Source organism: Armigeres subalbatus, unplaced genomic scaffold, assembly GCF_024139115.2.
Source record: "Armigeres subalbatus isolate Guangzhou_Male unplaced genomic scaffold, GZ_Asu_2 Contig1411, whole genome shotgun sequence".
Lineage (NCBI taxonomy): Eukaryota > Metazoa > Arthropoda > Insecta > Diptera > Culicidae > Armigeres > Armigeres subalbatus.
The window spans coordinates 378,271-389,952 of NW_026942190.1; the positions used below are offsets into that span (position 1 = coordinate 378,271).

The window sequence follows — 11,682 nt, forward strand, 5'->3', positions numbered from 1 at the left end:
GGTGGTGATTAGAGCTTTCAATACACATACAACTTTGACAAATAAAATAGCATGAACTCTTGCATAATTCGTAGATGGATCTGCGAAGATAAAACTAGGGTGGGTGTTCCAATAGTCGCCATAGTTAAGAACAAATATTTTTAAAACTGTAAATAAAAGACACATGGGTAATGTTCATATGTGAACACAATGTGAAAACCGCATTAAAATTCGTGATAGTACCAAAATTGTTTAATACATAACAGCAACGCATGTACCAGTTGTGGCACTGGTCTTAATTTTGGTTCCTTCTTTAATTTGGAGGAGATTAAAGGTATCGTGTCATATGCAGTGTTGGTAAAAACTCAAATTCTCAAATCTCATCCACGATTCAAATCAAGCGCGAGGCAAACCTCACCCGACTCATGGCTCAGGGAATCGTCCATGATTCGACTCGCGATTTGCATCATTGCGTGATTTTTGCGTGTTCTTCTTTGTTAAATTCATCGGAATAACTTTCTTTGCTTAAAACAATGGATAATAAATCCATACGTAAACATAAAATACGCTTCGATTGGGTTTTGACACTTTTTGGAGCGAAATCATTTTTCGGCGAATGAGCGAAACGATGCGATTCTGCGTGAAAAACTCACTCATGCAGAATCGCAACCGAGTCAGCTCGCGCATGAGGCATCGGTGAGTGAGATTAGAGCATGATTCTACCAACACTGGTCATATGAATATGGTTCACTGATCATTACACATTTTGTGGTGATGTGATGTGCCCCTTGGTGTATAATGCACTAGTGCAAGAACTGGTGCTATAGCCACGACTCGTACATCTACCCTATCTGATACCTACCCTGACCACGCCCTTGCAAGACATAGGCACACTTTGGCGAATTATAAATAATAATTATTTACTTTCGAATGGTCGACTGTTTATTGTTATTTCAACTTAAAACAGCTACGCAGTCTTTGAGGATTAAAACAAGATTTATATTTGTCCAACGTTTCCAACCCCGTGTCGAAACGTTGGACAAATATTAATCTTGTTTTAATCCTTAAAGACTGCGTAGCCGTTTTCAGTTGAAATAATAATCATTATAAATGAATGCACGCGCCTGTTCGTGATCGCATTATTTAGTTAATAACAATTCCTAGCAACAATTCTTTTGCAGATCCCATTGCTCTTAGTGGTTGAACCCTTCTACATATATTCGGATCATCAAAAGTTTTCTTCGGTCTACCTTTGGCTCCTGCATTCAACCCTGGAATAACTTTTGCATTCAGCCCTGTCTTATTTGGTACTTTCAAACTTTCAACGGGCTTCGTACATGTCGTCCAGCGCCTAACAAATTGCGAACACAACCGTGATACTTGATTGATATAACCTAAACCAATCAATAAAGCCTATTTCAAGGCTCATGGGTGGGTTCGGACAGGTTTCCTGGCACTATTCCAAGGCACATGGGTGGGTTCGGACAGGTTTCGGTATTCCGGGAATGGTTCCCCGGGCAAGTGGTCACTTTTTGATGTGATCGGACACTAATTTTGCGACATGTCAAACTTCATGATTTCGCAAGACATGCTTAATAGAGTCTATTTCGAGGTACATGAGGGTGTCGACCAGGTTCCGGAGAACCTGATTCCCTCGGGCCAGTGATCATTTATTGATGTGTTCTGAATCCCATCTTGCGGTATGTCAAACTTTATGATTTCACAAACCATGATCAATTGAGAAGATTTCGAGGCACTTAGTATGGTTTGGACGCGTTCCACGGTATTTCAGCGACCCTGCTCCTCAGTGTGAGGCTTTATACGTAAAGGTATGTGCCAATTTATTTATCGAATTTTCCTTATTTGCCCTGAAGTCTGTAGAGTCTTCATGAAGAGTCGCATCACATGTATAGTTGTATAATACTGCGAAGTATTATAGTTCATTCGTTTGACATACGTCGTAAGAGGTAAGGCTTCAGATTACAACAAAAGGTCTCAGGGGATCTAGATTCCCTGAAAACCGTGGAACCTGTCCCTCCCAGGAGTCTTGGAATAAGCTATTTCATTTATTTAGTCTACATCTGAACAGATGACACTGAATCAACAATTTGACGCTACAATACACGATTCGATGCCGCATCTCTCCATCCTCGAATGCGCCCCACGCTCGCCAAGTCGTTTTGTACCTGGTTAGTCCATCTCGCTCGCTGCGCTCCACGCTGTCTCGTACCTGCCGGATCGGAAGCAAACACCATATTTGCAGGGCTAGTGTCCGGCATTATTGAAACATGCCCTGCCCATCGTACCCTTCCGGCTTTAGCTACCTTCTGGATACTGAGTTCGCCGTACAGCTGGGCGAGCTTGTGGTTCATCCTTCGCCGCCGCACACCGTCTTCTTGCACACCGTTAAAAATGGTCCGAGTGCTTGCAAGTCCTCCTCGAGCATCATTTTTCATGTCTGTAGAGGACTACCGGTCTTATCAGCGTTTTGTACATGACCGTAGTAGGCCACGACTTCCACAGATGATGCGCCTTTGTTTTCCACGACTAACATTATTATCAGCTGCTAGCAAGGATCTAAGGTAGACGAATTCATCGACCTCCTCGACCTCGAAGGTATCCCCGTCTATCGTAACACTGCTTCCCAGCACGTACTTTGTCTTCGACGCTTTCACCACCAGTCCAACTTTTGTTGCTTCACGTTTCAGGCGGATGTACAGTTTTGCCCTCTTCGCATATGTTCCGCTGACAATGTCCATGTCATTCGGGAAACAAATAAATTGACTGGATCTGTTGAGAATCGTGACCTCCGCATGACACCTTCTAACGCAATGTTGAACGCACGAACGTACTGGAGTGTTCACCCAAAATCTTCACACAGTTTTGCACACCAACCACCGTTGCGGCCGTTAACGAAGCCGGCTTGATAACTTCCCACGAACTCCTTCACTAACGGTGACAGACGACGGAAGATGATCTGGGATATCACTTTGTAGGCGGCATTAAGGATGGTGATCGCTCGAAAGTTCTCACACTTCAGCTTGTCGCCTTTCTTGTAGATGGGTTATATAACCACTTCCTTTCACTCATCCGGTAGCTGTTCAGTTTCGCAGATTCTGACTATCAGTTCGTGTAGGCAAGTGGCCAGCTTTTCCGGGCCCATCTTGATGAGCTTAGCTCCGCTACCATCCTTACCAGCTGCTATTTTGGTCTTTAGCTGTTGGATGACATCCTTAACTTCCCTCAAGGTGGGGGATGGTTGACTTCCACCGCTGAACTGACGTAGTCATCTCCTCCGCTGCCTTGACTTTCACTGCCTGTACTCTCAGCGCCATTCAAATGTTCCTCGTAGTGCTGCTTCCACCTTTCGATCACCACTCGTTCGTCCGTCCATCCTTATCCCTGCACATTTCGGCTCGCGGTACGAAGCCTTTGCGGGATGCGTTGAGCTTCTGATGTTTCTTGAGAAGGGCACAGCTGTTCCGTCTCCTCGCACTCCGCTTCTTCCAGGCGGTACTTCTTCTCCTGAAAAAGGCGGGTCTGTTGTCTCCGCTTCCGTCTACAACATTCCACGTTCTGCCGGGTACCTTGCTGCAGCGTGACCGCCCGCGCTGCGTCCTTGTCCTCCAGAATCTGTCTGCACTCTTCGTCGAACCGATCGTTCCGCCGACTTCGTCCCACATACCTACCCGATATTGTTCCCCACTTTTTCGTTAGTGGCTGCTTTAGCTGTATTCTAGCAGTCCTCAAGAGGGGCCTTGTCGAGCTCACCCTCTTCCGGCAACGCTGTTTAATCATCACTAGATAGTAGTCAGAGTCGATGTTAGCGCCACGATATGTCCTAACGTCGATAATGTTGGAGATGTGCCGTCCATCAATCAGAACGTTATCGATTTTTGATTCTGTCTGCAGTGCACTATGGTCCAGGATACAGATTTACGCGGAAAGATGAATTTTACGCCAAAACTATATTTTTTAGAAAAACTGTTGTTCTACAAAATTGTTCGAAATAGTAAGGCCATCATTATGGTTTTACCAAAAATAGGGTGGCCCATTATATAAAAAATTAGAAATTTTTTTTTCTCGGAATACTGACATGTAATGTTCTACAAAGTTGTAGCGTAGCTTATTCCAATCAATTTTGCTAAAAACTTTTCTGTAGCTCTTAAGTTGGCTGATTTAGAGCAATTTTACCTAATTGGGTTAGGGTGTACTTCAAAAAACAGTATTTTTGATCTAATTTTTTTGTTTTATATTTCTCGAAAAAGTTGTCTTCAGGTGACTTTTAGAGCTCGAAAAAATGCAACTTTTGATGGGTAAATATGCACAATATCTTTTTCCGATCAAAAGTTGTAATCGTTTTTCTGTCAAAATTACATTTTTTTCAAAAGTTGATATCTCCGGTTAGGGCAGACCAAAAAAATATGTTTACACGGCATTTGAAAGATAAATTAATATTCCTTATTATGTCAAAAAATTGGGGATACGTTATTTTTTTATCTCAAGTTTTACCAATTTTACTAAAATCATGTTTTTTCAAATAAATTAATATAACTCGACAACGGAAAAAGATACAGACGATATTCTTATAGAAAAACACGCGTTTTGAAAAGCCTTAAAAGTCTTCAGAAGGTGACATTTGTGAGAAATGAAAAATAAAAAATCTACAGCTCTAACACTTAAAAATATTGTTTTTTTGAGGTACACCCTAATCCAATTAGGTAAAATTGCTCTAAATCAGTCAACTTAAGAGCTACAGAAAAAGTTTTTTAGCAAAATTGATTGGAATAAGCTGCGCTACAACTTTGTAGAACATAACATGTCAATATTCCGAGAAATAAAAAAAATATTTTCTAATTTTTTTTATATGATGGGCCGCCCTATTTTTTGGTAGAACCATAATGATGACCTTACTATTTCGAACAATTTTGTAGAACAACAGTTTTTTCTAAAAAAATATAGTTTTGGCGTAAAATGCTTCTTTCCGCATAAAACTGTATCCTGGGCCATAGTGCAGTGGTGATCTCCAGGTGTACCGATACGGAAGGCTCTGTTGCAAGTAGGTGCTGCGAATGGCCATATTCTTGGAGGCGGCGAAATCAATTAGTCATAGGCCGTTTTCGTTCGTTAGTCAGTGGGCGTTGAACTTTCTAACAGTCGGTCTAAACCCCTCCTCTTGGCCAACCTGAGCATTCGTGATACTCACGCTCCTGCTGCGCGTAGAATGCGTCCTTATCATCATCAGTGCTTCCGGAGTGTGGGCTATGGACGTTGAGTATGATGCTAAACTTGAAGAACCGGCCTTCGGCGCATATCGCCCCTCACTATGAAAGCTGTTTCCAGCTCGTGTGTGTTGCCGCAGCTCTGGTAGATGATATGATTACCTCTAAAAGTTCGCACCATTGATCCCTTCCAACAAACTTCCTTCAGCGCTACGATGCCGAATCCACGGTCCTTAAGCACATCGGTGAGTATGCGTGTGCTCCCGATGAAGTTGAGAGATTTGCAGTTCAACGAACCGAGTTTCCAATCGCTAATCCCTTTTCGTTGCAGTGGTCTTCGCCGATTGCTGCGGTCATTCGGCCAATCGGTTAAAAAAAATTGCTAAACTCGACTCCGAGATTATTCCTGAACCAGGTGGCCAATTGTGATTATCTTTCCAGTTTTAAAGACTAGAGACCTAACCGGTTCATTTAGTGCATAAATCGACAAAGCGGTTGAAGTGATGAACTTTGTTAAAACTTAAAAATCACTCTAATAACGTTAAAAAAAATACCAAGCGGTTGAGACAAAAGACAAAGGAGTAATGATTTTTGAAGTCATTTTAGTCACTAAAAAGTATCTAGAGAGAATGAAGGTTAGTTGGACCAGATTCATCAATACGTTACCTATTGATGATGTTAGTCTGCGTGGAATTGCTGTTGGATTCGTCCGATCGACGTTTGGCTTTTTGCATGCAGAAGCGGATGGGTCGTTTTGAGAAATTGGTGTTGATTGACCTAATACAATTTTAAAACGATCTCTTTGAGTTTCTTTTGTTTGATGGGAATTGGGAATACGATTCAAACCCTATCAATAATAAACTGCAAATTTAAACAATTACTCCGGCACAAGATCTAACTACTGCACACGGTATTCAAGTGGCCATCATAGGCTAGTCCATTGTCGGTCTGTGTCCTTGTAGGGGGAACGTAGGGACGGGTTCAGCCTTGCCAAACTAATCTACCAGGTAGCTCCAACTGAATGCGAGCTTGAAGTTTTAATTATCTTCAACTTTTTTTTCAAAGTTTACAAGAAATGACGCTCATCGAGTACAAAAAGTAGCTCATCAACGAAAAGACGACGGGTCATACACTTATTCAAACTTTAAAACAGACATTCTCCAGGTAAAGATAAGGTGTTGGAATTACGGCATTTTCTCGACTTCTATGGACATAGGCAAGTTGTATTTGTCACCAATATACAAATGTTGAATGAATACTAAGCTCTGAGACTTCAATGTCTCAGCTGTGTCATAGAATGTCAGCACCCAGGTCAGCACTGCTGAGAGAATGTTTATTTTTTTTTGATAACCGTAAATCATCTTCTTCGACAACTTCAAGAATAAATACATTCCTCATTATCGCAATTGAATCTGTTTTCTTACCTTCTTTCAATTGTTTGCCTGCTTTTCAGAGGTGGAGTGGCACTCTGCTTATCGCCACAGGGGCGTCGTAACGGCGAAGCATTAGTGCGGTTCGTTTCGCAGGAACACCGTGACATGGCGCTCAAACGACACAAGCATCACATTGGCAATCGGTACATTGAGGTACGTTGGTCTAAATCGATTGCATAGATTCAGTTTTTAACTTACTATTTGCAAATGAAAATTTCGACTTACCAGGTGTACCGCGCATCCGGGGAAGACTTCCTAGCCGTCGCGGGTGGAGCATCGAATGAGGCGCAGGCGTTTCTCTCCAAAGGTGCTCAGGTCATCATTCGTATGCGAGGGCTTCCGTACGATTGCACCGCCAAACAAGTGGTAGGTTATGGCTAGTACTCCGCGTTTTGAAGGACAATTCTAATCGTTGTTTATTTCGTGTAGCTCGAATTCTTTGCCAATGGCGAAAACAGCTGCACCGTGCTGGACGGCTCCGATGGAATACTGTTTGTGAAAAAGCCGGATGGTCGGGCTACCGGCGATGCGTTTGTACTATTTTCGCAGGAAACTGATGCCCCGAAGGCGTTGTCCAAGCATCGGGAATCGATCGGACAGCGCTATATTGAGCTGTTCCGGTCAACGACAGCCGAGGTTCAGCAGGTGAGTTAAAAATACTTGTTTTGGAGGGTTTTTTTTAGATCTAACTTGTACTAAATGGAGATACTGTTTTAAAACTTGACATTGCTTAGAAGGAAGGTTTGTGGTAAGAGAATCATTAAAGAGGATAAATGAGGCTTTTGATGGTGACATTTGTTTTCTATAACAGGTACTGAACAGGTCGATGGATCCTAAGACGTACGAGCCGCCGCAGCCACCATTGATTGCTGCATTGCCACCAGTGCAGATGCCGTTGCTACCGCAGCATGTGATTACGAGTGGCACGGAGAAGAACTGCATTCGATTACGAGGGCTACCGTACGAGGCTAAGGTGGAACACATTTTACACTTCTTGGAGGACTTTGCTAAGCACATTGTCTACCAGGGAGTGCATCTAGTTTACAACGCACAGGTAGGTGTTGCTTGCATGTTTCTTTTTTATTGTGTTTGGGATGCATTTCTAACATTTGGTTGATGGTAACAAAATGTTATTTTTGTGGTTATGTACAGGGTCAGTTTAACGGGGAAGCGTTCATCCAAATGGATTCGGAGACAGCCGCCTACCAGTCGGCTCAACAAAAGCACCACAAAAACATGATGTTCGGTAAAAAGCAGCGATATATTGAAGTGTTTCAGTGTTCTGGTGACGATATGAACATGGTCCTGAACGGTGGATTCCAGCAGCCGACGAATATCTCCAAGCCGCCGCTGTTATCACCCGGTATGTTACCATCTGCGCAACAGCCGCCAACACAAACTCAACAAGCACAAGCGCTGTCTCTGCTCCCGTTATCCGTTCCACCTCCGCTAACACTGTCGATCCCCCCTCCCACTCCCCAAATGATAGCACAACAGCAAGCTCATTTTATAGCACAGCATAGTTTGATGGCTCGCCAAGCCGCCGCCGCTGCTGCAGCCGCCCAACAACAAGAGCAATACTTGTATCAACATCTTGCAATGCACCCAACCCACTCGACGGGTGCAAATTCTGCCGTGGTATCGCAAGCCCCGCCTACCTATGCAACGGCGACGACGATGACCCATCCAACTGGGAGCTACTCAATGACTCACACGCACGCTCCACCTCCCACTATGGCTAACATGAACCAAGGAGCTGGCGGTATTCCAAGTCACCTAGCAGCGGGCGGTGTTCATGCTGCCCAATATCCGCAGTTTGTGTTCATGCCACGGCATATGGTTGGCCCCGGCGGATTCCCTGTTGGTTTCATGCCACCAGGCATGAGTCCAATGCACTTTCCTGGAGCGGCCACCGCTGCTGCAGCAACCGGTGGCCTTGCCCAAACCGCAATTGCTACTCCAACCGGAATTGCACATCCCGGTACACTTAGCCACTCGGCCGCCGCTGCCAATGCTCAACAACAGCATGCCGCTGCCTTGACGGCCAACGCCGCCAGTGCTATGCTCCCGACAAGCATCAAACGCTCCTACGACAATGCGTTTCGCAACGACCAATCCCAGCTAACAGCAACCACGGGCACGAAACGTGCTTTCCATGGCGGTAATCAGGCGGCTGCGGCAGCTGCTGCGACGGCGGCTCTCTATACGCCCTATTACCATCCCCACATATGAAGGCAGGGCGTTGCGTTACGTTAAATTACTTTTAGGGAAGCTGTTGTCTTTAATGATCAATTTAGTACAATTGTACTAAAATATTACCAATTTATTTTTATAGTAACTTTTGCCTTTTTATTAAATTATGAAATCATTCCAATAGTTTATAGTTAGATACGCTGTAATATCTAAAAACGAATCATTCCATCCACTGCTTTTGATGCAGCTACTGTTATTTAGAACACAAAGTTGTTGACTACAAGACATTTAGAGCGCGGTTGTGATCAAACGCACCCAATCAAAGAAGACTCTCTTCCAATCAATAGACGCTACTAAAAGTACTTATTAGAAAAATGATTCATATACACTATTTCACATATATTGAAATAACTTTGTTTATATATTATTGAACTCTTTATATACACAAAACCATTCCATAAGCGAAAAAGTTGTGCTTACATGACATGAATCCCCCTTCCTTGTCCTCCCACCGTGATTTCCTACTCCACTATCTGACTTGGTTTCCGGCAACTAGAAAACACAAAATGGAACAGTCTAATCCTACTACGAATTAACACCATCCTTGGGGGTTGTTTCAATTTCAATCCCTGCTACATGTGATCAAAACACTCACACCAACACAAATGGAACGTGTTTGAGGGTACCTCATATAATAGTAATGATTGCTGCTGTGTGTTTATGTAAAGGCGGTTTGCTGGGTCTCATCCTACCTTATAAAAATCCATACAAATCAAAACACCGGGGGTGTCGGAATTATTATAGCTACTATCGTTATGTAATGTAATTTCGTTGTAAGGCGCCTGGATCCCCAGAGGGTGAGACATTATAGACTGGAGAAGGATTAATCGTGAATGAGCATTTGTGTGAGATGGTATACTGCAGCTCTTATCACTGATATTTTTGCAATGTTAGGATTAGTACTTTCATTTATATGATTAAAATGCCTTGTTAGTGAATTCTAAAATCTAAGACTAAATCACTTAAGGACTAAGTTTTGAGTTTTGTTTTTAACCGTTACTGTTATCCCTTTTCCGTACACTGAATCAAACACACGCAATACATTCCACGACATACATCAAATTTAGTTTACAAGGGTAACATTAGGTACTTAATTTTAGACCAACTATCTAAACATATTCCAATTAAAACAGCCACTGAAAAGAAAACGCACACCACGCATTTCGAGACATTGTGATTGTTTTCTTATTAACACTCAAAAGCATTAAATTGGTCATCAGAAAACTAATTAAGGTTACTTAATCGCATTTTTTTTTGTCTTTTTCGAAGGAAACGCGCTTGTTAAACCATTGAAAGTGCGATTAAGTATCCTTTTCGGGTATATTGTCACATTGCTCTCGTTCTGTTGTAGATGAAATTCAGCCACTCAAAAGCTACATTCCTAATTCGTGCGATAAGGCCTCCTTGTCGTAACATTGCGCACACAAACTTACACTACAATTTACACTGTTGTTGTTGTTTGTTGTCTTCCTAAAAAAACAAAAGAAAAGCGAAGTTTAATGTTTTAGTGTAAAGCTGACGGTGAAAAGGGCAACTGTGTCGGTTTGGATGGAACGCGATCAAAGCTGCGTGCAAATACGAAACTGGATTGTTCCGTTTTTTCTTTGAACCGTACTAAAAAGATGTAGTCCTACGTCATAACTACACTTATTTATGCAATCGTTGACGCACGCAGCTTGTCGTGTTTGGCTATGGAAAATGAAAAAAAAAAAGGTCAAACGAAGATTAAACTGTACTTTTTCTTATATAAGTGGAGATTTTTTGTTGTTTAGTATAGTTTTTCGTAATAATTAAATGTTGTAAAGGCAGAACGGGAAATTCGAACGCAAGAATGTGTGGTTGATGGGCCACTTTTTAATTTGAAACTTTTATGGATTATCGTTTGTTTTTACTATCTGTCACTACTCCTATCACTATTCTATAACTTTACCATTCATATTCAAAATACATTTCTGTTTCTGAATTTAAGTTATGGCACCCGTCCATGTATCGGTTGTGTTTGGGAGGCATGTTTAAATTAGTACAAAACACCGAAAAGGCTTCGTGTTTGAAATTTCGACTTTCTGTCTTCCCGGAAATGTAGAGGCAGCATCGATCACAGTTTTCAGAGCGCTAGAGGTCGAAAAAGGCAAACTTATGATATTGTTATGTCTGTTTTAAATTGAAGAGAACACCAATTTTATCTTTTTGCTCAGCTAAATAGTTCTGTTTATTTTTCTTAGATTGTGTCCGTAAATAAGCTTAAAGATGTACCAAGTAGAATTAATATTTTTTCATCGATTTATTTTTTCATATTTAATTAATAAGCGGAGAAACTTTAATACAATTAATATTATATAACAAAAATGAAACATCCATAATGTGGTTGCAGTTTATTTATACCCATCTGCTCTTCTGTCCTTTCTGTCGTGCATCGCTATTCGGTTAGGTCTGTTTATAAGCTTCTATTGGTTGAAAGACTAATGTTGGTTCACTTTCATTATTTTTGTAAAATTTGTATTCGAAGTCAATGTTTCAAAAGTTACAGCTTTATAAAGTATATAGTTGCAAATTACAGTATTCCGGTTGTACACTAGCCAGTTTGTCTATCCACTAAATTGAACTTCCTTATAATTTTGATATTCAATGAACTTCATTACAAGGATTTACCAACTATCTATTATCTTCTTTCATTACCAATAGAGCCTTATCTCTCAGCAACACTTTCATCGCTTCCGCCTAGAAGTCTCGTGAATGATCTTAGGTCCCCTATTAGTCGCAAAAAGACTCTTCGGTTATAGGTTATCGATCGAAAA

General features: G+C 41.8%; 1 protein-coding gene across 3 annotated transcripts in view; it reads left to right on the forward strand.

The window, feature by feature from the left end:
* The window catches only part of LOC134202793 (RNA-binding protein fusilli-like), a 301,692-nt gene extending 291,577 nt beyond the window's left edge, over positions 1–10,115 (forward strand). For all 3 annotated transcript variants that reach the window (XM_062677787.1, XM_062677789.1, XM_062677788.1), the window contains 5 exons: positions 6,655–6,787; positions 6,863–7,000; positions 7,064–7,279; positions 7,446–7,688; positions 7,787–10,115. In XM_062677787.1, the coding sequence (XP_062533771.1) occupies positions 6,655–6,787; positions 6,863–7,000; positions 7,064–7,279; positions 7,446–7,688; positions 7,787–8,866 (1,810 nt within the window). In that variant the 3' untranslated portion in view covers positions 8,867–10,115. The remainder of the gene's footprint in view (positions 1–6,654; positions 6,788–6,862; positions 7,001–7,063; positions 7,280–7,445; positions 7,689–7,786) is intronic.
* Positions 10,116–11,682: the final 1,567 nt, after the last annotated feature.